The sequence below is a fragment of the Phytophthora cinnamomi genome (assembly GCF_018691715.1).
Source record: "Phytophthora cinnamomi strain GKB4 chromosome Unknown Contig68, whole genome shotgun sequence".
NCBI classification, from domain to species: domain Eukaryota; phylum Oomycota; class Peronosporomycetes; order Peronosporales; family Peronosporaceae; genus Phytophthora; species Phytophthora cinnamomi.
Genome location: NW_027151001.1, coordinates 476,195 through 500,452, shown reverse-complemented (window position 1 = coordinate 500,452; position 24,258 = coordinate 476,195). Strand labels below are relative to the sequence as shown.

Here is a 24,258-nt window from a genome sequence, read left to right as displayed (position 1 = left end):
ATACCACCGCGCCACGCAGCATGGCCGACCAAGTGGATCCCAACGCCGGCGGCGTCGAGGCGCAAGCGCCCGCGGCCTCGCAGTGGTCGGAGCACGACGCGCCCAACGGCCGCAAGTACTACTACAACGCCGTCACGGGCGAGTCCACGTGGGAGCGGTGCGTGCAGCTCTTGTCCTTCTCGTAGCTCCTCGCTCCAGGGCCTGACTGACCGTGTATCTTGTGCCCCACCAGCCCGGCGGAGCTCGCAGCCCCGCAAGCCGAGTTGCCCCGTGGTGGCGCCCCTCAGCAGCAGCCCCAGCAACAGCCGCAGCCCTCTGGCGGCTTCCAGCAGCCGCAGCTCGGCGGCCAGGCCCCGCAAGGTGCGTGGAATCTCTTGCCCTGGCTATAGTACAAGCCGCAGCACGACGTGGCTGTGTGTATTGGCTGGACAGACAGATCGTCTTACCTCGGTGGTGCTGCGTGTGATGGTAATGCAGGCGCCGCGGCGTACGGAGGGTACCCGCAGCCGTACGGCCAGCCCATGCAGTACCCACCCCCGTACGGCGGCAGCGGTTACATGTACCCGTTCCCGCAGGCTTACGGTGCGTTGGTGGAGCTTTGAAGGGGGGAAAGAGGCGTCGCTGATGTGTTTGGGCGTTTTTCCTGACTTGCTTTGGCGCCGCGTTGCTTTGTCATGTGAAGGTTACCCGCCGCAGATCGTGGGCCCGGGCCCTCCCATCCAGACCACGGAGAGCGGCCAAGGTGAGCCTCGTACATGGATTGCTTCCTGCATATGTGTGTGTGTGTCGTGCATGAACTAAATGTTGAAAATCATCACACTGCCTCCACGTGTGTGCGTGATTGGAAACATTGCGTGTTGTGTATTGCTGCGTGCAGGACCTCCTGGATGCAACCTCTTTGTCTTCCACATCCCGAACGACATGACTAACCAGGATCTCTTCAATTACTTCGCCACGTTCGGCAACGTGATTAGCGCTCGCATCATGGTGGAGAAGGAGACGGGAAGGAGCCGTGGCTTTGGTACGTGACAACAGCTCGCTCTGGGATAAGGCAGCGCTGTGTCCGCTGACTGACGGGAGCTGCTTTGCACAGGTTTCGTGAGCTACGACAATGCTCCGTCGGCAGAAGCTGCCATCAAGGGCATGAACGGCTTCCAGGTCGGCCGCAAGCGCCTGAAAGTGCAGCACAAGAAGGAGAAGAACCAGGGTCCCATGTTCGGCGAGATGCCTGGCCACATGGACAACAACGCCAACGACATGGCTGCCCAGAGCAGCGGTGCTGCCTCGCTGCCCTCCAGCAACTAGAGCGCTTGACGAAGGCACACACACACTACGCTATCAATATTATGGGGCATGTTTGAGGGTGGAGGAGGTCGAAGAGGAGGAGCATCAAAACGAGTCAAGAAGGCGGAGAACAAGCCCGATCGCGTGGAAGCGGGCTGTGGAGACCAGTGTGGTTTGGGCGGAGGAGGAAAGAGTTGTCCGAGGTCTTCGGCGTGAAGAAACGATGATCCCGGGCGAGCGAGACGAAGAGAGAAAATCGTGAAAAGACCAGAAAAAACGAGAGATGAGGACGAAGCACCGCGGAATTGGCCGGGCAGCAGTCAAGTTATTCAGTGAGCCAGAAGGAAAGGCAGTCGACCTGCTTGCGTTCGTGTTCCCGAAATGCATATCCGGTGACGTTTAGCCTCGGTAGGGAGGGAGAAGGATGTAGGCGCATGGTGCATACGTAGCGTTAGCAAGCAGGCGGCGTAGCCGAACCTCGTAAAGCAAAGACCTGTCGGGCCGCTTCCGCGTCTCAAAGTCCATTGTCGATCCCTTGATTGTCGATACCGCGGCAAGTGGGTTGCGATTTGACTCGAGCTTCAACCGAAGCTGAAAGTATCCTTCAGGACACTTTGGCCGGCGAAGCGAGGGAATCGCAACCAGGGGTGCTTTGCATGGTTGCCCCGACCAGCCCAGCCACTTCCGAGCATTGTGGGTCCCAGCCCTTAAGCGAAAGAGCCGTACACGCCTGACAGACAGTGCAAGATGCAAGCATTCTGAACTTCAGAATTTGAAGACACGGCGAAGAGAGCCCGCCACCAGGCCACTCCGCGAGCCAACCATTTCACGATGACGGCGCCCTGTCCGTCGGCGCCTTCAATCACCTCGGTCGTCCCGACGAAAACGGGTCACACACTCATCACGGCAACACCACCATTGTTCGGCGCCGAGTGTGTCTCATTTGCCGGGGCACTCTGCACCACCCAGCGGAGGTTGGCTGGCGCCTGCACACCGGCGCAGTGCATCAGCCCCACTAGTCAGTGACGAGGCAGGTGAGCTCTGCTCCAGAATGGTACGAGTCATCAACGTCCCCTTCCGCTGAGCCTCAGCCAATGGATCCCGTTCGCGTGCTCTACAGCAGCAAAAGTGAGCTAGAACGCGCCATGTACATACATGGTATGTAAATTGAGCCCGTGGTACATGTATTGGCACACTGCAACGATATGCGTCCGAGCGACGACTCCGGCCGCAGCGCAGTTGATGCCCTAAGTGCCACAAGCTGGTTATGAAAGCCAACACGGCGGCGAGATGGCGCTCGCTATCCAGTCGACTTGACTGACTTGTCAAGACGGCCTTGCGTGTCCACTCGGACCGATGGTTTAACGCTTGCTGACAATGCAGCAATCGGCTCGATTGCGATTCGCGCCCTGAAATATGCGCCGAGGCGGTATGTCGTGACGAGGATAGGAAGCACGAGGGACTGTCCCAGGTGGCATCCAAACAAGGGGTTCACTTGACTCGGCCTGAGTGCTACATGTATGCATGCAGCACGAAAACTTGCCTCAACATGGTGTCTTTGTACCTTACGTGTACGTGTACGGCTACGTGTACCAGTTGCTGCTCCAGCTTGCCACACAGTCTCGCTCGCTGTCAGATGCGTTAGGAGCCGCACGCAAATGCACTGCATTATGCAGTCACCCTGCAACTAGGGGTGGTGTGAATGCGGAGGCTGCCGCGGCTTTCCTGATGCGTCATTCTGCTCGTTTACACTGCCACTGCTCATATACTAGTAGGTATGCGACGACCTCACAAGTTTGGCGCCGCCGTCGAAGCAAGGCCCTTACCGCAGAGCAGAACAAAGCACAGCTTTTCAGCCTTCAGGCATTACCCAACGTCGAGGGCTCCGTATCCCTGCGAGGGCTTTGCCAGTCGAGTGCGGTACAGTACACTCCCATCGTGGGCAGTTCGGGGCTATCTTTGCGAGCTCGACTGCAAGCTGGTGCTGGTGCAGACTTGAAAACTGAAGTTACTGCGGCCAGAGTGGGATTCGACGCGACGACGCGAGCAACTTGGCACTTCAATTTGTGGCACCGGCAAACGTCGCATTCCCGAGGGGCGAAAAAGAGAGCTGTCTTGGCGTCTTTCGCATCGTGTGCTGGACGATTGACGGGGTAAAGCGCGGAGGAGAGGAGAGCCGGCCCGAGCAGCTCTCTCTCTCTCGCTCTCTCAAACTCGGGTCCCGAGAGCTTGCATCTCGTCTCAAGTCGCGGGACAGAGACGATCAATCCATTTCAGCACCACAGCCCTCATTTCATCACTCGGCCGCATTTCAGCTCGCGGTTGTGGGACCCGCCGACAGTCGGTGTATCTCTGGGTGTGAGCACCGAGTAAGCCCGCGAAACCAAACCGCTCCAGACATTAGTTCTCGTCGCCAGACCGTATATTGCTGAATTACTAAAGCATTTCCAAATCCCAACTGGGATGTATGTATACAAGTGGCAGTGTTTTTCGGCGTGCTTTCACAGCAGGTTGCCAAGGCATGGCATGGGAGGATTGCCTGTCATGGGTCGACCGCAAACATTGCTCCTCGTAAGCGCCGAGCTGCTATTATCAGCCATGCGGAGCTATTTTGGCCGCCCAGAGCATGGAGAGTCAAGTGACGCCAGCTTGTACGAACACTTGCGGGCTGCTGCTGGTTTCGTTAATTCATCCTCGGTGGTATACCCGAGTTGGCTCTGCCAAGCTTGCTTGACTCACTTTAATCGCAGCTGGGAGTCCTCCTCGCGACTTGAAAAAATGCAAGCGTCGTTAAACTGAGGTGCATTTCTCGCTCCTCAACGCGCGCAGCGCCAGCTGGAATTCAGGACAGCGGTCTTGTTGCCCGAGATCAATTCCAAACTTTGATAACATCACGAGCTGCGACGGTGTAGGTGAACACCGGCGAGAGCTGCCAAAGCCCGAGTGCATCGTCGCACCCATAGAGAGCTCTGTCTGTCTCGAGCGAAGTTTGCTTGGCAACGCCGTGAACGGAGCCCGTGGAAGAGCTCGCGCTCGACGCCGCGAGCTTGACACACAAGGCCGAGCCATCCTTTAGTCAAGTGCGATGGCTGCCCCATCCGTTTGGGGCAGCAGGGCGCTTGCCGGTGCTTTCACCCGAGCGGGCTAGGGCGGAAAGCAGCATACCCCTACTCTGATCTCCGGCTTTTCACTTCCTCGTCCCTTGTTCCGTCCTGTTGCCGCTCTTGCACCGGGATAGCCCGTACCCAGACGAGCCGGAGGGAGATGAGCTGTTAGGACCTGCCAGACTTTGTATCGACTGCTGCAGGGGTGGCACTCCTACTAGCAAAAAAGGGCAGCGCTCGACCAGATGGCACACCGGCCAGCTCAGTAGCTCAGCTAGGCAACTCACTTCAGCTTTTGCCTCTGCGAGCGCAAGTGCCTCCTACGCTTCTAACTCCACGAGCTCCGTACTCCGTCACAATGGACGCCTTCCTCCAGAAGCTCGCCAGCAGCATGCTCTTCAGCTCTGCCAAGTCGGCCCCCGCTGAGGCCACCAAGCAGAAGAAGCCCGTGCTGCTAGCCTCGGGCAGCCCTCGCTCGCACCCGGCGCGGGCCCAAAGCGCGCAGCGCGAGATGCAGGCCGAGGAGCCTCGCGAGCTGCCGCGCCGCCGCATCGCCCACTGGGACAAGAAGCGCGAGAAGTGCGCCAACTGCCAGCACATCTACCTCAAGACGCTGAGCAAACACCCGGGCTTCTGCTCGGTGGACTGCAAGTCCAACATGGTGTACCTCGAGAAGGTCAACCGCACTATCCGCGCCATGAAGGACGCGGTGCAGGAGCAGCGCCAGCAGAAGGAGGAGCAGCAGCAGCAGCCTCAGCATGTTGAAGAGCAGCAGCAGCAACAGTCGTCGGATGACGACGAGCTGGAGATTGTGGAGGCCGAGAGCAAGACGTTCGCCGAGTTCGGACTCGAGTCCCGTATTCTCGAGGCCAGCAACGTCGAGTGGGCCTTCAGCGCTATGTATTAAAATGCGCGCGCACAAGTACGCGTTCGCGATAGAGGATAGAATCGATGTAGATTTAGATGTATACAAGACTGTAGAAAACTAAAACTGTTCAATGCAACACACCAGCTATCACAGCAAAATTCAATCGTCGGCTTAACATGCGCATCAAATTCCATTCAGTTGAAGCCAGGATGCTAAGGGTACGAAGACAAAAATCTCAAGAGCAAGGCGAACTGATAGGCAAACGTCCTCTTCACATGATGTACTGGGCTACCAGAAGGATAAGTACAAGAATCACCGGCACCAGGTAGTAGACGTACTTGAAATGCTCCGACTCGGTCACGCCGAACGTTAGATCCATGGGCGAGCCGAGCTGGCCACCGATCTCCATGGCAGCCCAGCCAGCGGCATTGTTGTCCGAGCTGCCGCCAAGGATCTCAAGCGCGTTCTTCACCGCCATAATCACGTCTTCGTCCGGGAAGACGTGAATCGTTGCGGAAAAGTGCGGACTCAACGCGGCTGCGGAACGCCACGGGACGAGACCTCGTTGAGCAAGGCGAATGGTGCCGCCTTCCTGAAACACTGCGTTGGGCTCAACTGTTCACATATCAGAACAAAGGATCAGCAACAAGATCCTGGCCTACAAGATTCTTTTACAGATCTCGGGCTCACCTTCATCATCCTCAGCCCACCTCTCGCGAGCCAGCGCTACCCGCACCAGCAACGATTTCACAAAGTCTCGTTTCAGATAATTCGCCGCCACCTCGTTCGCCTCGGGTTCGCTTTGGGAGACGAAAGCAACGCAGCTGATAGAACCGTGAATACCACCCAGCGGCTACAAACACAAGGAATCAGTAACAGCCAATTCGTGAGTACAGCTTAACAGCAGATTTCAGACAGCCCAACGTCGCTTACATCCTCGACAAACTGCTTTGATTCGGGGGGCGTCAGCGTCAGCAGGTTCATGTGTTGGGCCACTGTGTCACCCGTCAGCTTGAGAACGGCAATAGAGTCTTCCACCCGGCGGAAAAACGGCTTCAGCTGCTTCTCCACCTCGTTCATACGCGTCTCCGCCACCTCTGTAGCCGCCATCGCCGCGTTCGGTGCAACATTCACGAACGGGGTGGGCTCGTCAAGGTCGATCAGCGTACGGTACTGCTTGAACTTGATGTCCGTCGTTGGTGTTTTGCGTTCCGCGGGCAGCATCTGGGTCTTTTTGACGTCCGCCACGTCGTAAAAGCTCTGGAACGCAACTTCTCCGTTCGGGGACACAAGCGCCAGGTAGTGAACATTGTCACCGACGTTCACATTAGAGGGCAGCGCCATCGCCTCCGCTGTGGCACGCAGGTACGGTACTAGCTGCGTCGAAACGTCCCGAGCCGAAACCACGTACAACCCCAACACGGTGATGCCTCCGGGCAGCAACCGGTCCACCTGCTGAGCCACCTCTTGCACCCAGTCGACCGACACGTCGCTGAGACCGGTCGGAGCCTCTCCGGTCTCGCTCTCGGACGGAACGGGCACCACCGCCAGCACGGAGTCGCCGACGTTCGAGGTACTCACTTGGCCCACCAATAGCCCCAAGTCGAAGGCGTCCTGCGCGTTGCTGGACCAGAACGCGGCCACCTGGTCATCGACGATCACTTGGCGCGGGTTTCCCATGGCGTGCGGTGCTGGTACGCGTTGTCCGGAGGCTGTCGGGGGTGTAGGGGGAGCGTCACGACCTTCGTGGCGATGATGCAGTGGCCGATTTGGTTTTTCGGTATCAGGCTGCTGTGATTGGCGCGGAAAATTATTTTCTAGCGGTTTGAGTGGTTGAAAATGAGCTTGAGTACGTGGCAACTTTGACACGCAAGATGAAGTCTCAAGATGAGACTTGGAACTTGCAGTCTTTGCAAAATGCAGTGCACAACTTGTGCAGATTTCAACCAGCCTTCGTCGATGACGGTTCAAGACTAAGACAACACCAAGCTCATAGGTTACTTGCAGTACGGAAACGCTGTGCATTGATGGAGTTGTTGGCAACACGCAATACAAGTTGTCGTGTACAGTACATGTGAAGTTGCCTATAGTGTATTGCGCAGCAACTTCGATCTGCTGCATTAGATTGTACAGCGGCGCTGCGCACCACTGGGATCGTCGTTATTAATACATGGAGCTGGAGTTGTCGACTCGCTGCATTAATCTACACGCTCTGGCACCGCTTGGTTGCTGCAGAGACCGAGGCTAGCTAGCCGCCGTCGTAGCGTATGAATGCGAATGGCATTCACCAGTCGGTTACAAAGACCGCTGCAGTCGCGCATATCGCTGGCAATGCTGCCACTTCGTTGAGCGCTACAGTGTACTAGTACATGTACAGCGTTCGTGCACACGCAGCAATCGATTCGGCAGTCAAGAAGCATCCAGCAAGCGTCCCCCACATCTAGCTAGTCGGCGGCGGCAGCGCGTCTGAGCGTCTGGCTCATCTTTGGGCTCGCTGGTAAGGTTCAACGACTGCTCCAGGCTTGCAAGTTCCTGCGAGTGTGGAGCTCGTCGACAGAATCTCGCTCGCTTTCGGCTGCTCCGAATTTCGGCGCTCGCAGTTCAGAAGCGGCAACGTGGCGTGCCACGCGAGTGCACTGAATATGCTTCACCTCGAACTCCGAGCCAGCCCGATCGAGCCTCGACCATCAAGGTGGGCTGCTTGGGAGGAAGGGGCTCGGTGCTGGAGCTTACCACTGGTGAGTTGCCAGTCCAGCGTCGCAGATATCCCAAATCTCGGGAAAACAGCTTCCTGCTCGGCTCCATGGCAGGAGCAGAGCAGAGGAGCAGGCCTCATAATTGATGTCTGCTCCATTGCCGCACCAAAGTTCAGGCGTGGATAGTGCGCCTGAAGCGGCACCGCAGCAAAACCACGCAGAGTCTCATCAATCGATCCTGGGCATGGACCAGCTCAAGAGCTACGGCTGAAGTGGGCTCGGTGCAGGTACAGTTAGGTACATGTACATGTAAACCGGGTCTCCAGGCGTCAGTGCTGTACGACGCTGCTCGCCGCGGCAAACACGGCCCGAGCGGTGCAGCCCGTGTCTGAGGCCCCGACGCCCGGGTGCCACCGCTTTGCAGATCCCGGCGGCATGTGTGGGACGCGCGTTCCCTCGCCGGTAAGCATCGGCCGGAAGCGCTGGCCTGGGCGCCGTCATGGCTCTGCCCGGAGCGGCGCAGCCGGAGCCCGGGAAGGAGAGCCACGCCAAGCAGGAGGGACCTTCCTCCGTCCTCGTCTGCAGAGCAGGCGTGACTCGTCATGTTTTGACAGGCCCGAGTGCCACGGTCTCGGCTGCAGAGTCCATTGTCGAGGGCGGAGCAAACGCGACTCGTCTGCAGACTCAGGAGCACTGGCCAGCAAGCAAGACCGCGCTGGAACGGACCCTCTCTTGGCTCACCCGGAGACCGGCTCACATTTTTTCGGAGAGCAGCGGCCGGGCGGCGCGAACGCCCCGCCGACGACGTGGCGAGCTGCGCTTCAACGCACCGGCGGCGTCGCAGACGTCTTGGTTCTCGCTCTCTCTCACACCGCAGCGCGCGACTGGTTCGCGCCGTTAAAAATGCTGGCAGGCGCGAGCTCGAGCATCCCGGCGTGCTCGCGATCGGACGCTGGTCGTCTCATCTTGGTCGCCCTGTCCGGGCCAGTTTGCAGCTGGGCGCGCGCAGACCGAGCGCGCTATCCGCGTCGATCTGCTCGAGTGTCGAGAGATCCGCTGCCTCGGGACCAGAAATCGCGCGGAACTCAACTTCTGCTGCCTGCAGCATTTCGCTGGCCATTCCTGGCTGGGGCTGCCAATGGCAGTGCCATGGCAATGCCTCGACATCGTCGAGGCGCCATGCTGAAGCTTCTCACACTCGGATCTCGGGCTTTGAGCGCTGGTCCCCAGGCCCCGCTATGCGAGAGCCTTGATCAGCTGGACGTTTAGTTCCCCACCCCATCCGTTACTTGCAATCTTTTCGCCACGTCGGTACTGTTGCTTCCACAGGATGAAACTCGCTCTGCGGCCAGCACTGCAGTGCGGTGCCAAGGCTCGTTGGGAGCCATGCTGAGCGTCACCCACATGGTGCAGTGCTCCAAGCAGGGATAGGAATCGAACGCCCTGCTCACAGAGAGCTTATCGAGCCGCTGACGAGGCTCCGGATATATATGTGTCAAGCTCTCAATTGCTCACAATGGCTGCCAACATGAGCTGGAAGGAGAGCCGCTGTAACGAGTGCTATAGTACAGTATCATTGCGAACGTCCAGCACAGGCTGCCACCCTATCTACAGTATATAGTTAAATGCTGAGAGATCGCAATTGCAGTCGGTGGGTTTCTTTCGGTATGAAGAAGGAACGCTGCATGGATACGTAAACCTCTATGTGGCGCTCTATTATATGCCGCTTATATACATCTCACGTTGCATTCTCTATCGTGAGGACTTTAGTTTTACAGTCGGCTCTTGGCTCTTTAGTACACGGCGCTGAAAGACCACTCGACGTTGCTGGCGTCCAGGATTCGGGCCTCAAGGCCGAACTCGGCGAACGACTGGGCGTGCTTGAGACTGTGGGGGGCAGCAACGTCGCCCTCGGGGGACGCCTCGGTCGGCGCCAACTTGACAGTCGGCTGCTGCGCGACCTCAATCTGCGGCTGCGGCTCTTGCTGGGGCACCGGTTCCTGGCGAACCTCCTGCTCCTCCAGGCGATGACGCTCGTCCACCGCGTCCTTCATGGCGCGGATGGTGTGGTTCACCTTCTGCAGATACGCCATGTTGGACTTGCAGTCGACCGAGCAGAAGCCCGAGTGCTGGCTCAGGGTCTTGAGGTAGATGAGCTCGCAGTTGTTGCACTTCTCGCGCTTGCTGTCCCAGTGGGCGACACGACGAGGCGTGGAGGCCACTTGCTCGGTCGAGGAGCTCATGGTCGGCGCGGAGCCCATGCTGGTCTCGAACTTCTGCAGGCAGGCATCCATTGTGATGATCGGGTGGGAGGTGGTGGGGAATGGAGGCACTTGAGCAACGGAAGGCAAATCCGAGAGTGACTTGATCGCTTCAGGTCACGCCGCGCCGGCCGGCAGCGCTCGGGTCCGGGACCCACCTGCGCACCATCTGCCCCCCAGAACCATCCCGAGCCGCAGTCCCGAGCTGCAGTCTGGCTACAGGCTCTCGCGCAGCAATGGGCCAGATGCCTGCGTGACACCGAGATTGGACAGTGCAGCCATGCCTGCGGTAAAAATACACGACCTGAGCCCGAGCACCAAGCTCTTTTGCTCGCGATCTCGCTCGGCAGAGGGGTCCGTGTTCAGCTACATGTACTTTACTTGATAGCGGCAGCAGACGCCAAGGCGATAGAAATCCCAAGAACTCCGGGTCTCGGCTGTTTGGGGTGCCCCTCACCGGTCTGCCGAGACTCAGTCTCACTGAGACGTCCATCGGAGCTGGTGCCAGGAAGCTGCGCTGCTGTGATGGTGTGTACTGTACTGCGCTGTAAATCAGGGTAAAGGGGCCAAGTTCGACGCGATGCGATGGACCAGCGATCTTTTTTCGCTGAAGATGGAGGGGGATGTGTACACATGGGAGGAGTGCTCGGCCGCCGAGCACTGCCCATGAGCATGAGGCCCTCATGATGAGGGCACTTGAACCTCTTCCGGCAGAAAGGAGCCCCGACCGTGTTGACATGAGTCGCACAGGGAGCTATGCGCCCAGTGCAGACAGTCTGCGCCTTGAAGCACTGCAGTGCATCCATCGAGAGAAGAGATGGTCACGGATGAGCCGGGATTCCCAGGCTCTCGGAGAGTCCGTGCACCGGTTTTCTGGGGGGCAAGCGCTTGCCGCTGCTGCTCTCGATGTGGCGACGTTTTCGATCACTGGAGACCATTTTTTAAACAAAACAATCGCGGAACACGCGAACATGGACCGAGTCGAAGCCATTTTGGGGTCTTGCTTGGAGTTGCGAGTCTGCAGATCCAAATCATTCCACAGCTGCAGCCGGCAGACTTGCGGGGATCTGCTGCGCCGAGCAAGAGAGCCGGCAGTCTGGGTGGATCAGGGTGAACACCATCTTGGCGCTATCTTGGACCCTGGTTATCTCCGGAAGCCGCCGCTCTGGTCCTGCCTCGCCGAGATTAAGCTTGAGAGAAGCGCCGCTGTCGTTAATTGCGTGCTACGTGTACAGCGTGGAGCAGTGTCTGCTGTTCTCGTCCTGGGCATGTCGCTGCAGGAGGCAGCGCACACAACACAAGGCGAGTGCGGCACAAGTTGACCTGTGTGTCTCTCTCCATTACACGTCAACAGATACAGCGCGGGAGCTGCGTAAGTGACGACTCCACGTCAGGAGGCGAGGCGCTCCAAACTTGCGTCGAGAACACGCGGCCTATTTAATACATGTCCACTTCTACAGTACTTAGTACATTACATTCCCAGTCTCGTTCGCAGCCATCCATCCGGGCAGTGTCAATGGAACGAATACGAATATGTACTCGGTGGATAAACGCACGATCACTCGTGTGTACACACCGTAAGAAAGCCGGCACCGCAACCTGAGTGTCGCCAGGCAGGTGACACCGCCACGAGATGCGGCGCGAAGCCACCACCAGAGCCAACGCTGCAAAGGCAATTTCCAAAACATATTTCGCGCTCAACCGTAGGATGGGAACATGGTGCAGGAAGCTCGCCGACCTGTATCATACGGGCCGTATGTATCGTTCTGTGCAATACGTTTCATGTACACTTCTCTCGCTCGAGCGGAGGAAACCCTCGCTTCGAGCGGAGACGTTGTCGAAAAACTGCAAACCGCAGAAAACCTTGCTTCGAGCGGAGAACTTGTCGCTCATGCTCCTTGTAGAATCAAAGCTTGATGCAGCCCGCCAAAATTCATCGACATCGTGTTGGTCTTCTGCGCTGGCAGATGGTGTAAAGCGAAATCGGAGACCGCTCCGAGGGAGCAGGTCTCTGCAGCGAGATTCGCAGCCCAAGGAAAACGGCGGCGAGGCCATCGGTGAATCCGCTGCGGGGTGTCTCGACGAGCTCATCCCCCGTCTAGGTCATGCAGACCAGCCAGCAAATGGCACATCGGGAGGAGGACTTGAGCTTGATTGCAAAGCATCATTGTCGCTGGTTGCTGACAGCAACTTGCTGCAGGGTCCCGCCAGAAGCGGCGAGGTTCAATCTGTCGACAACTCCGTAGCCTTGCAGACAGAAAGAAGCAGCAGCGAACGAGTGCCGCTGAGCTGCTTGTCGTGCCAACGCTGCGAGCATCTCAGACTCAAATTTCCGCACCGTGTGAGACGTGTGAAATGGCTACCCTGTCGAACAGCTAAATGCGTACCGTAGGTTCCCAATTCTGAATTGGAATTGGCAATTCATGAAGATGGCTACACCCACAATAAGATCTATTTTTTGATTGACAAGCAAATAGTAGGCTGCTCGGGATGCTATTGTTAGTGATCGATCTTACCAGTAGGATGGTTAGCTTTAGCCGGTGATCCGGAGCGATCGGAAGACGAGCAAGGAAGGATGGCACTTTTCCATCGACCCCGCGGCGAACGACGACGATGAACGTCTGGAGTTTGGACGACGAGCCGGTGGTGTCACGCCCCCGAGTGAAGAAGGCTAGCTTTGCCGACGTTGAAGTTGAAGCTGCTTCGACCTCGGGGTGGGGCGCGGGCTCGCAGTCTCAGCGGAGGAAGCAGCGAGGGAAGGTGGAATTCTTGGTGGACGATCAACAAGACAGCGACGACGAAGACGACGAGCGTCATAACCGCAAAGCACTTGATTCGAACGGCGCCCCGGAGCTGACAAGCACCAAGGCCAACGAGGTCATTTCTGCAGATATTGTGCAGTCCGTCAACAGCGCAGAACCTACTCACACCCATGAATCGACACAAGAGCAAAAATCTGTCCCCCCGAACCAGGAGGGCACTGTGCACTTCCTCGTTCGGGAGTTCTTGCTGATGCACTGCTACGATGATGTGGTGAAGATACTGGACCAAGAACGGGTAAGCTCACCTTTCCACTGGTGCTAGGGTTGCATGCTTCAACTCATTATCTTTATGCAGCCCATGCCGCTGCTTGGTGATGCAGAAATCAAGGAGCTCAACCAACGCTTAGCTGGCACAGACGGAAGTCAAGCAAACCCGACAGCAGCTCATTCCCTGTTGGAGCGATTTATCATGTGCTCAAACGAAGCAAAGATAAAAGCAAGAGCTAAACGCAGTGCAAAGGTGAGCTGTCTATGTGGTAAAAGCGGTTGATAGGGGGCATGGTATGACTATTTATCTGCACGATTTTCAGGACCGCTCTGCTTCCGCAGAGAAGAAGACACGAGGGAAAGAATCGTCCAGTGGTCGACGAAAGCCTGTACTCAACGTAATCACCAGTAACTTAGATCAACGTGCTGACACAAACGCCAATGCCACCCCGCTCAACGGCCAAGTCAGCGGCGATTACAATCGCCTCAACCATCCCGGATCCACACCTCACCACCAGCCGCATGAGACCGTTATGGGCGAGCCTGGGTCGACTCCGATGGCTCGCGCAAAGGATTTACGTGCGCTAGGATACGAGGATATCGATGAGGACGACAACAAACTTGCTTCGGACCAGTTACCTCAGGTAGACCATGCCGGTGACAATGCTGATCAGCTGTCTCAATACGCACTTCGGAAGCGCGCATCGAGGTCGGGTCCAAAGCATGTGCAGTTGGGGAATCCTGGTAGTACTCCAACAAAAGAGTACATATTCTTCCGAGAAACCCCGCCGTCCTTCGTTACGGAAACAATCGAAGAGGCAGTCGAAGTATTTGAGAAATTGGGCAGCGACCCCGAATTCGTGAAGCAAGCCGCTGTGGTAGAACGATACATTGAACTGCAGAGCAGCGAGGTGTCCAAGTACTCCGTTGGGCAGTCGGTCAATGGACTGGGCGCACAATCGAACATCAGCGGCGTAGTGTCGAAAATTTACGGATCAAGACTTTGCGGCACCGCTGGGCCTGGAACGATTGTAATTGATACGTCTCCTGAGGAACCTTTAGTGAGCAATGCCTAGATCAGAATTCGAATCAATCTGCAACCACTTGTGTACATCAGATACGATTGTTGGCAATGAGAATGCCCTCCAGGGTTGTATGAACAGGAAAATGAATCCGATCAGGTTACACGGCCAACGTACATTTTTACGAGTCTTCCAGTTGTGCTCCAATTCCTATGTTGACACAACGTCTTGAAGTCGCATGCTGATGGTTACATCTAGCACGTATCACCGTTCTCTTCACTTTGAGCACGTTGTCGAATCCCGCGGTTCAAACCAAAAATATTCCGTCTCGAGGTTTTCCGCGTGTACGTTCCACTGGCGGTACGGGATCGTTTGGAGCTGTCCATATCGCCATCTTCTGGCGACAGATTAATTGTCGGTACTTCATTGTCATCTTCAGTAATGATGGAAGTTATGGGAGTCGCCAATAGGTCCAACGCTGGTGGGTCTCTTACAAGAGGGGGTTGCCGATGCGGTGTCTCGTTCAATTCATCCCCACTGTCGTTGACGCTTTCCCCATGTTCGCTGGTGTTGCCACGCGAGCTAGAAGGACCATGGTAGACCAAGCTGCACGCCCACTGGCACTTATAAAACTTGGGGTGCCACTGGAAGAAGTAGTTGTCCCAGAGACGAATCATTTTGCAGCTCACCCAGGGCCAGATAGGACCGTCGTACATTTCGTAGTCGCTGTTTGTGTACAGCAATGGCTTCATCAACACTGGTGTCCAAACAGAGACGCTGTTGTACTTCACCTCGTTCACATCTCGTTGAAGTCTTGAGTCGTACAGGAATGTCCCGTAGAGCCCTGAGGTCATCGCGTTTGCTAAGTGCAGCAAAAAGCGCTCATTGAACTCGAATGAACGGGGGTACTGACGTTGCATCTGCCACACGGCGTCGATAAACTGGAACATGATGGGGGATGCTTTGTTGCGCTGCGGGTCGCGGTTGCGATCTCCCGATGTGCGCTCCGAGAACTTGTGTCCAAACGCTAGCCAATCCTTTTCTACGAGAGTTGCGAAGCCGCGGATTGTTCTGTAGTACGGATCAATCATCAACTGCGCCAGAGCGCACAATTGCGCCGTTCGGTCCCAACCATCGCTGCAATGCACCAGCGCGGATGCGCCTTCTAATTCTAACACGCGCGCGATCTTCAGCGCGCCATCGAGCACTAGGCGCACATGGTCCAGCCATCTCGTAGACTCCACGCTCGATAGCCATGTCCGATCGGTATCCTCAATGCCGCCAGGCAAAAACAACTTCATTAATCCCATGAAAGAAGACTGCATCCGATACATGTTGGCGATATTGAGATGATGGATGACGGCGCCCGGATAATCTTGAGGTGTCTCGACGCCCCCCTTACCCATAAGTCGGTTTCCGGTGGAAGCCTTCGGCTTTCGCGCGTCGAAAATGTAAATCGGTCGAGACGACGTTGAGGACTGCGACTGGTTTTTGATAATATCTGGAAGTCGGCGATACACTCCCAATAGCAGCTGGTCGGAGACGTTTGAGCTACCCGAGAGCAAACTTCCGAGTAGCGGTTGGCTAGACCGAGTCAGAACACACCGATTACGACGATGGTAATAGGTAATTACAGGTAATCGGTTCTTCGCCCGGAAATCAGCCACTTTGGCCAATGTCGCGGAATTCATGGAGGCTGGAAGGAGTAACTTTGACGGATAGGACTTGCAAATGTTCCCTCGATCATTCTTGTAAAACTGAAACATAGAGAGTCATAAAAAGATTAGTCATTTGTCACGTGTACCACAGCCCAGCAAATCAAATCTATACAGGCAGCAAGGCCGTACCTTTAAAAACGGTGAAACTGCAGGATCACCACCAATTTGCCGCTTGAACTCACGTTCATCGACGAACAGATTCCAACCGTTCTGATCAGAAGGTACGCCATTAATCGAGTACGAAAACGCGAAAGATCCACTAATTTCATGCGGAATTGCCAGAACACGGTCAGGACGAAGAACCGGTGATGCAGCGTATGCAGGAGTCCTCGGTATGCTATGAGCGAGTATCGAGACAGATTCCTTGCTCTCATGCCAAGTGCTGCCATTTTCGCCATCCCTTTCAGGTGGTGTATCGGTGCCACTCAACGGAGCAAGACCAGGCGAGCTTGTTCTTGAAGGACTTCCTCGTTCGACGACAGTGTATCGCTGAGATGCGTCGGCCATGCTTACAATTGTAGCACGGAGTTTGTGTGTGTGATCGTCCGAAACGGAGGGGTGGGTGTCCAATTGGAATCGCAACACGCGAACATCTTTGCAGCTGATGGAGATAATTGACGCAGAACCTGCCATCCCGGCGTAGTAAGTACGTCCAGACTTTGTCCGACGACCACCAGGATAAAGGAGCTGGGCATGGGTAATGGCGAACAGCGGTATGTATGCGATCCCGCCTTGACCGCAATATAGTGGCTGAACTCGAACTCGGTCGAATGGAATGAACATCACGCGATAATTTGTCACAGCTACCTTGCCTCTGAGACGACCCCACACGAGGGTAGTCTCGAAGGTTTCACTTGCTGGACCGATTAACAGCGTCGCCGGAAGTTCCGTGTCCTTTACTACCACTTCGCCAGGCAAAAGCGGCACATGAATCGATTGCAAAACTGGAGATTCAATAGAGCTGCTGCCACCCGTGTCGTGAATCAGTCCCAACTCCGCCTCAATCGACGTGGACGTGTCTCCTGAAAATGTAGTGCTGGGCTCTTGGGGCACTGGCGACCGTAGGTTGTCTGGCACAGGAGATGGGGGAGGTTCAGTCCGCGCAGGGAGTGACATGCCAGAGCGTGAAGCAAATCCACGCATCCGATCTAGGTTTGTTGATCGACAGCTATCCATGGCCTGCTTGAACTGCTCTCTTTCGTCATCGTTCGCAAATTTTAATTCAAGGGATTGGTTCCCCTGCCCTCCATTAAATACAATGAGTCGCGCCATCCCTTCTGATGACCCAAACACAAATGATTGAACAGAATCGCAATGGAACGACCAGAAACGATGCATGAAGACCGATTTTGCTCGCACAATACGCTGGCGACAATCTAGCTCCAAGGTATACCGGTCCAGCACTGGATTTGCTTTGGTAAATCCAAATGTACGACGAAGGCCCGCATTTTCTTTCGCACCCATTTCGTAGACAGCGAAGCGCAACACAGCTGCAGATAGTTTTGCTTCACTGTTCATCTTCACATCCGCGGAGTCTAGCTGCGCACGTTCATCCACAATATCACTGTCATCAAATGCCTTCTTCGCTCGCATGCTGTTCGAGTGACTGCTGCCATTACTGGCAACATCAAAGGCAATGCTTCTTGCTTCATCCGGACCGAAAGTATTGCAACGCTTCATTTCCGGAGACCCAGACGACGAATCAGGCGACGCCACAGACAGATTCGTTAGATCAAAGCTGGCCGATCGCGAAAACTTGGAGCGCCGCGCTTTCCTTCGAGGGCGATAGGAATCATCGCTTTCGGAACCTTCGGCAGGTTTTATAGATATGTTCAGTGATGACCCAGTAGATACACTTTTCGGGGCACCTGTCAAGTCTCCTCCACTTTCGGTATCTGTTGGATCATTTCCTGCGGTGTGCTCATTAGAATCTTGGCGTTCCTCAGCTTTCTCGTCAGCTCCCTCGCTCGTTCGTCTAGACTTGGATGGGGCCGACGCCACACTCCCTAACCGGTTTCTCCGCGCTGTGGATGATCTCAATACTGGGCTGTTGTTTTCGGCGTCACACTCACTCTCTCCTCGGGCCTTCTTCTTTCGAGGAAGTCTGTCACTCACGTGTATCGCGCGTAAATGACCACTAAACCAGGGCTTGTTCTTATTCATTGACGGAGACGGAGAAGACGATATTGACGAATGGCGATGGCGTCTGCGCGATGTCGAAGTTGATGTTGATGTCGTCGAAGATGAAACAGCGTGCAGCTCCTCATTTTCTGCGCCATCCTCGGGGCCTTCTTCATTGGGGCAACTGGGAATAGGCTCAGGTGACGAAACAGACGTGTGAGGTCGCGTTACTACCGAAAGCACTCCATCGCCCACGCTCGACGCAGGCGCCGAGCCGTTGATAAAAGCGGATACGGCACGCGGTTTTTCCTCAATCATAATTTCGCCGATACTCCCGCGATGCACGGACGAATCTCGTTCGTGCGCTTTCGCCATCTCCACGGCGTCAAAGTACTTGTCCAGCGCCTTCTGGACCCATTTCGCACAGAGATCGCACGTGCGCACGGACTCGTCCCGATACCCAAAGCACGACGGCAGCACCACGTTCTTCGACGAGCACTTGGGGCAAAAGGCATACCCGCAGGCCGCGCAGTTCTTGCTGCGGTTGAACGGGTTGAAGGATTTGCCGCAACTCTGGCAGCCTGAGTTATACCGGACGCGCGCGCGTGGCACGGGCACGCCGGGGCCTCCGCTCGGCGACGGACTATTCTCCGAACGAGGCGCCAGCGGCGGAGTCATCACGACCGAGCCAGCAGACGAGAAGGGCGGCTCGTTGTCATTGTCGTTGTCATTGCCGTGGCCTTGCTGCTGCTCCATCTGCTGCCCCTCCTTCAGCAGCATCTTGAGGCGCAGCTCCTCCACGATGCGCGTGGCCGTCTGCAGCGCCGTGGCTGCGGCTTCCAGCTCCTCCTCGTCCAGCGGCTTGTCGTCGTCCTCCTCCTCCTCCTCTTCTTCTTCTTCTTCTTCTTCTTCCTCTTCCTCTTCTTCTTCCTCTTCATCCGCATCCTCCTCCTCCGCAGCGGGACGGATCACCAGGCGGAGAGGAGGCGCGTCCGCCGCGCTGGCGCGCCGCTCCAGGTCCTGGAACTCCTCCTGCGTCTCCTCCACCTCCTCGTCCTCCTCCTCCTCCTGCCGCCGCGCGTCGTCCGCCATGGAGGAGGAGAAGGCGCGCACCAGCAGCGCCGCCATGCGCTTCGGGTCGCGCAGCACCGCCAGGCGCGCCGCCTCGTCGTCCATGGACTTGGCCGACGACAGCATCGCGTCGCCGCCTCGTGTGTGTGTCGAATCTGCGCGCCGCTCCTGCTGGCGCTGCGAGTGCGAGTGCGAGTGCGTCGAGTGCTGCGCCGCTGCAGCCTCTCTCTCGCTTGTGTCTCAGTCTCAGTTTCACGTCGATTAATGGTGTACATATGGTGTAACAAAAGTCGATACAGTGCCGCGTCTCTATTTCGACACATCCTACTAAATCGGAAACGCACGCCAATCAAATTTTCATAGGTTCAATTAGAGCGGTATGCATTATATAGAATATATATTGGCAAAGGATATAGGGTTACAGTGATGCAAATCGCCCAGTGGAAGTGGTCGCGGGCGGTTCCCACGCGAGGTTCAACATGCGCGGGGCAGAGCAGGAGCAGGAGGTGGAGGGTGACGACCCGCGCGAGGTGGAGCGCCGGCGCGTGGAGTACCTGCGTCGCCACCGCGAGCAGATCCAGCAGCGCTACCGACTCGATGCGGTGCGGTGCGCTACGCTACACCGCGGAGCCTTTGTTGTCGAGGAGGTATTGATGCATACATGCATTTTATGACAGGAGCGGCGGGCGGAGGAGCTGGAGGCGGATGTCGCTGCAATGAACGCTCGGAGGGACGACGTTCGTGCCGCAAAGGCAGCGGAGGAGGACGAGAAGAGCGACGGCAATGCAGCGACGTCTGCGTTGAAGCCGGCGCGAAGCTTGCCGAGTATTTACGCTCGCTTCGACGATCTCGGAGGCGAAGAGCTGCAGTTGCTGGCAAATCGGCTGCAAGCGGCCAGCGGCCAGACGCAGTTGAATCTGCGCGGGAAGTACCATGCGCGATACATGAGGGACGCGTACCCGATCGCAGGCTCGCAGCTGACGCTCGAGAGGCAGCGCGAGATGGAGGCCGCGGCCAAGAAGAAGCTCTTGCTCTCGGATGCATCGCTGCTAGCTGGGAAGGGCTCGTATGGCTCGAAGAAGAAGGGCGGCGTCCTTAGTCTTGGACTGGAGCGCGCACACGGACGCTCGAAGCTGGAGCATTACGTTGGCAAACTCGCGACTCATCTGAAAGGTGAGCAGGAGCAGGTGCGACGGTCGGAGGCTGAGCGGCAGATTCGGCTGTGTGAGGTGCAGCATCGTGAAGGCATGGAACAATTCTGGAGACTGCTGCATGCAGCTCCAAAGCGGTGCGTTGTTGTGTCGTGCTAATGAAGTGTCGAGGTTTGATTACTAGCTAATGCAAGACCAGTTGTGTTGCTCATTTTGCCGCGATGACAGTGAAGTGATCGCGTGGTTAAAGTTCCACTCGTTCTTGGACGTTAATGTACCCGTACGGCTTGCTTCAAAGGACAAGGCGGATGAAATTGTTGTATACGAAGACAGAACATTGGGTCTAACGCCACTAATGGAAGCTTGTCGCGCCTTGTGCGTTGATCTCGTTCAGTGCCTGCTGGACCACGGCGCAGTAGTGTGGCTTGCTACCGCTAATGGAGATACTGCTTTGCATTTCTTGTGGAGAAATTGGACATTGGGGGCTCCGGATTCAATGAAGGACGTGGCTGCTCTGATGCTGCGAAGTCAACATGTTCAAGACATTCTCAAGATTCTGATAACACAAGGATGTGATGTTAACGCCCAGGTACTGTAAGACGATATGGATCATGCTCACCGTTTGATATCCTAACGTTTATTCCTATACAACTTGGTCTAGAACGCATTCGGGGAGACCGCACTGCAATTCTGCGCGCGACATGGACTCTATGACTGCGCAAAGCTGCTCATGAAAAACGGGGCTGACGCCTTTATTCATGATCGAAAGGGGATTTCGGCCGTACAATATGCACGGGATCATAGTTACGAGAGTTTGCACCAACTGCTACTTCATTACAATACGATCGAGCGAGTGCGTGCTAGTGAGAAAGAGCGACACGAAACATTTACTTTGCTCAACCAGCGGCGCGGTGTGTTGACAGCCACTTGGTCTCAAACACGTAAGTATTGGGTGCAGCGCTGCCATTACATTCAAGCCGGGTAGTTGACCGTATTGATGCTCGTTGTGATTCATGCTCAGCGGAGCATTTCTTCACAAAACTGAAGGTGGAGCAGGAGCGTGCAGGCCATCTGCGGAACCAATATGTCGACTGTAGGGGGCAAGTGATTGTGTGCCCTGACGAGGATGAATAGCCGCTTTCAGCTTGGCGTTGCAACGAATGGCATAAAAATCGTCTAGATTGTGTTATTTACTGCGAACCCATCGTTGTCTAGGTGATGCTTACTTCTTGGCCAGGGATTCACGCACAGCCTGCTCCTGCATCGCACTAGCGCCACGTTCCTGGAACTGTTCCAGGCTGGTGTTCATGGCATCGAAGGCAGCCTCAACAGCGGCCTCGTCGCCACCATCGAGTGCCTTAGTGAACGCAGCAGCCTGCGGTGGGCAGATAATGCGACCCATGCAGAGCTGCAGAGCCATAGCTGCCTGCGAGCACTGCACTTCGTTGCTGCACGTCCTGACCTCCTGCATGCAGCTCTTGCACGTGTCCTTGATCTTCGCGAACGTCTGCTCAACTTCTTCGACGGACAGCGGCTCCGGGGCGTCCTTCTCCTCCTGGGCGCGCTCCACCAGCGCAGAACGAGCAGTGATATCTGGACCCTTCATATCGTTGATGAAGGCCATCACCGGGAACTTAATGCGGTCGACCAGAGCGCCCACCGAGTCCACGGCGGGGCGAGCGTACATGGAGATGCTCTTGACCTTGTCGGCCGAGTGCAGCTCCGGCACCTCGTCCTGCACCGACTTGTCGTCGTCGAAGTAGTAGTCGATCACGTAGCGCACCTGCGTGTTGTCGCTGCGCAGCACCGTCCAGTCGTGGCGGTCGAAGGGCTCCCCGTATCCGAGCATGCTCTTGACCCACGCAATGGGCGTGAGCTTGTCCGGGCGACCGCAGAACTTGAGCAGCTTGGAGCTCTCAAGCTCCGGGTGGCACACCTTCTCGTAGTGCTCCACCTGCGCCCAGGCGCGCTCGTTCATGTTGTTGTGGATGGACACGATGGCCTTCACGTCGCCCTCGTGCACGTCCTCGCCCTTGCCCTTGCGCCGGAGCGCGTTGAAGAACATTTGCTCCGACGGGTACAGCCACGTGCCCTCGGTTCCGCCCTTGGGGATCGTGGACTGCACGCGGTCCTGCGGCAGCGGGTAGCGCTGCTCGTCGTTCGGGTCCTGGTTCGGGTTGTACGGCATCATGTTGGTCGGGTCGATGCGCTGGCCGTACACGTTGTACACCTCGCTGTCCACCTTGCCGTCCTTCACCACGGGGCAGCCGCCGGCCATGGCGTCGGCCACGGTCGGCTTCTTGTCGTGCTGCACGGGGCAGCCCTCGATCTTCTTGGCGCCATCGTGCTGCACTGGGCATCCTTCAGGCGCCGCCTTCTTGGCGTCATGCTGCACCGGGCAGCCGCCCTGCTGGCTGGCAGCAGTGTCCGCCGCAGCGGGAGTGCTCACTTGGTTGCCCATGTCGATTCGTCCGTAGCGAAAATGAGCTCGTGAACGAGCGGCTACGCCGAGGCACTCCGGCTAAGTTCGACCTAGCACCCAAACTAGCGCTATTTTGGGGCACCGTACCTAGCACCTGTCTCTGCTCAAGCGAACTTAACGACGAAGACCCTCACATACAATTCCCAAGATGCGGAGTCGGGGCAACAGGCCGTTCTGTGTAGCATAGCTTGACTGGCGTTTTCCGAAGTCAGCGTACTTGGTTGGCCTGAATCGGCCCTGCTGGAGCGTTGGTGGTGGGGGAAGCCCCAGCCTTCAGCGCCGACAGCCGCATCAATACCATTGTCCTTATTGTCTTGTGAGGTACGCAAGCGGGTCCGTCCGCGCGCTTTTTGACTGCGGCTGCTGTAGATCGAGCGGGAGGCTGCGCGTGCGCTCACCATATAGCGGAGACGCGCAGCCACCCGTAGATAGCCAGCAGTCCGCTGCCTTCCACGGCTATTCGAGCGAAAGAGACTGATGAAGTTGTTGTCTTCGTCCCTGCAGATTCTCCAACATGAAGCTCAACATTGCCAACCCCCTGACGGGTGCCCAGAAGGTGCTCGAAGTCGATGACGAGCACAAGCTCCGCGCTTTCTACGACAAGCGCATCTCCCAGGAGGTGGAGGGCGACGTGCTCGGCGACGAGTTCAAGGGCTTCATCTTCCGCGTGTCGGGCGGTAACGACAAGCAGGGTTTCCCCATGAAGCAGGGCGTGCTCTCGAACGGCCGTGCCCGCCTCCTGCTCTCCAAGGGCAAGTCGTGCTACCGCCCGCGCCGCAAGGGCGAGCGCAAGCGCAAGTCGGTGCGCGGCTGCATCGTCGGCCCGGACCTTTCGGTGCTCAACCTGGTGGTCGTCAAGGCCGGCGAGGCTGACGTGCCCGGCCTGACCGACGTGCAGATCCCGCGTCGTCTCGGCCCCAAGCGTGCCTCGAACATCCGCAAGCTGTTCAACCTGACCAAGGAGGACGACGTGCGCAAGTACGTGATCCGCCGCAAGTTCGACTCCAAGACGGGCAAGAAGAACGACAAGGCCCCCAAGATCCAGCGTCTTGTGACCCCGCGCACGCTCCACCACAAGCGCCAGATCGCCCTCAAGAAGGTGCAGCAGCGCGAGAAGGTGCAGCGCGAGGCCGCCGAGTACAACCGCCTCCACGCTCAGGTGCGTCTCCTTCATTTGATTATTGTTGAGTGGATGTTGTTGTACGACGTGAGACTGACTTACTGTATGCGCGAATGTTGGAACCACCCTGCTCCTTTTTCGCCTTATGGCACTGCAGCGCGTGAAGGAGCAGAAGGACCGTCGTGCCAGCGAGATCGCCAAGCGTCGCAGCAGCCGCAAGGCCTCGTCGGTCAAGGCGTAAGCTGTTTCACGCTAGCGGGCTCGGAGCCCTGGGCTCAGCCTCACCTATTGAAAGGTGAACGGTCCTGGGGCATCTCTCCTCTGCAATACG

The 24,258-nt window shown here is 56.8% G+C and overlaps 10 protein-coding genes across 10 annotated transcripts; 6 read left to right on the top strand and 4 right to left on the bottom strand.

The window, feature by feature from the left end:
* Positions 1 to 20: 20 nt before the first annotated feature.
* On the top strand, positions 21 to 1,305 carry IUM83_07734 (putative CUG-BP- and ETR-3-like factor; the record flags this gene model as incomplete). Its single annotated transcript, XM_067932054.1, has 6 exons — positions 21 to 157; positions 233 to 360; positions 478 to 582; positions 683 to 742; positions 878 to 1,021; positions 1,094 to 1,305. 6 exons carry the CDS (start codon positions 21 to 23, stop codon positions 1,303 to 1,305), a joined length of 786 nt encoding a protein of 261 aa, XP_067786419.1.
* A 3,441-nt stretch (positions 1,306 to 4,746) lies between these two features.
* Positions 4,747 to 5,295, top strand: IUM83_07733 (uncharacterized protein; the record flags this gene model as incomplete). Its single annotated transcript, XM_067932053.1, has 1 exon — positions 4,747 to 5,295. The coding sequence occupies one exon, from the start codon at positions 4,747 to 4,749 to the stop codon at positions 5,293 to 5,295; it is 549 nt and encodes a 182-aa protein (XP_067786425.1).
* Positions 5,296 to 5,527: 232 nt separating this feature from the next.
* Positions 5,528 to 6,936, bottom strand: IUM83_07732 (odr-4 protein; the record flags this gene model as incomplete). The annotated part of the gene is made up of 3 exons (XM_067932052.1): positions 5,528 to 5,871; positions 5,947 to 6,109; positions 6,190 to 6,936. The coding sequence occupies 3 exons, from the start codon at positions 6,934 to 6,936 to the stop codon at positions 5,528 to 5,530; spliced, it is 1,254 nt and encodes a 417-aa protein (XP_067786472.1).
* A 2,809-nt stretch (positions 6,937 to 9,745) lies between these two features.
* IUM83_07731 (uncharacterized protein) lies at positions 9,746 to 10,213 on the bottom strand (the record flags this gene model as incomplete). The annotated part of the gene is made up of 1 exon (XM_067932051.1): positions 9,746 to 10,213. The coding sequence occupies one exon, from the start codon at positions 10,211 to 10,213 to the stop codon at positions 9,746 to 9,748; it is 468 nt and encodes a 155-aa protein (XP_067786304.1).
* Positions 10,214 to 12,826: 2,613 nt separating this feature from the next.
* Positions 12,827 to 14,318, top strand: IUM83_07730 (Alpha/beta hydrolase domain-containing protein 17C; the record flags this gene model as incomplete). The annotated part of the gene is made up of 3 exons (XM_067932050.1): positions 12,827 to 13,270; positions 13,331 to 13,495; positions 13,566 to 14,318. 3 exons carry the CDS (start codon positions 12,827 to 12,829, stop codon positions 14,316 to 14,318), a joined length of 1,362 nt encoding a protein of 453 aa, XP_067786305.1.
* Positions 14,319 to 14,518: 200 nt separating this feature from the next.
* Positions 14,519 to 19,300, bottom strand: IUM83_07729 (myotubularin-like protein; the record flags this gene model as incomplete). The annotated part of the gene is made up of 3 exons (XM_067932049.1): positions 14,519 to 16,021; positions 16,112 to 16,192; positions 18,347 to 19,300. The coding sequence occupies 3 exons, from the start codon at positions 19,298 to 19,300 to the stop codon at positions 14,519 to 14,521; spliced, it is 2,538 nt and encodes an 845-aa protein (XP_067786436.1).
* A 353-nt stretch (positions 19,301 to 19,653) lies between these two features.
* On the top strand, positions 19,654 to 20,744 carry IUM83_07728 (Ankyrin repeat domain-containing protein 1; the record flags this gene model as incomplete). The annotated part of the gene is made up of 4 exons (XM_067932048.1): positions 19,654 to 19,776; positions 19,852 to 20,462; positions 20,554 to 20,605; positions 20,688 to 20,744. 4 exons carry the CDS (start codon positions 19,654 to 19,656, stop codon positions 20,742 to 20,744), a joined length of 843 nt encoding a protein of 280 aa, XP_067786462.1.
* A 77-nt stretch (positions 20,745 to 20,821) lies between these two features.
* IUM83_07727 (Ankyrin repeat domain-containing protein 1) lies at positions 20,822 to 21,459 on the top strand (the record flags this gene model as incomplete). The annotated part of the gene is made up of 3 exons (XM_067932047.1): positions 20,822 to 20,914; positions 20,987 to 21,266; positions 21,347 to 21,459. 3 exons carry the CDS (start codon positions 20,822 to 20,824, stop codon positions 21,457 to 21,459), a joined length of 486 nt encoding a protein of 161 aa, XP_067786465.1.
* An 88-nt stretch (positions 21,460 to 21,547) lies between these two features.
* Positions 21,548 to 22,786, bottom strand: IUM83_07726 (Cytochrome c-type heme lyase; the record flags this gene model as incomplete). Its single annotated transcript, XM_067932046.1, has 1 exon — positions 21,548 to 22,786. One exon carries the CDS (start codon positions 22,784 to 22,786, stop codon positions 21,548 to 21,550), a length of 1,239 nt encoding a protein of 412 aa, XP_067786439.1.
* A 535-nt stretch (positions 22,787 to 23,321) lies between these two features.
* Positions 23,322 to 24,168, top strand: IUM83_07725 (40S ribosomal protein S6; the record flags this gene model as incomplete). The annotated part of the gene is made up of 2 exons (XM_067932045.1): positions 23,322 to 23,966; positions 24,085 to 24,168. The coding sequence occupies 2 exons, from the start codon at positions 23,322 to 23,324 to the stop codon at positions 24,166 to 24,168; spliced, it is 729 nt and encodes a 242-aa protein (XP_067786440.1).
* Between the last annotated feature and the right edge of the window lie 90 nt (positions 24,169 to 24,258).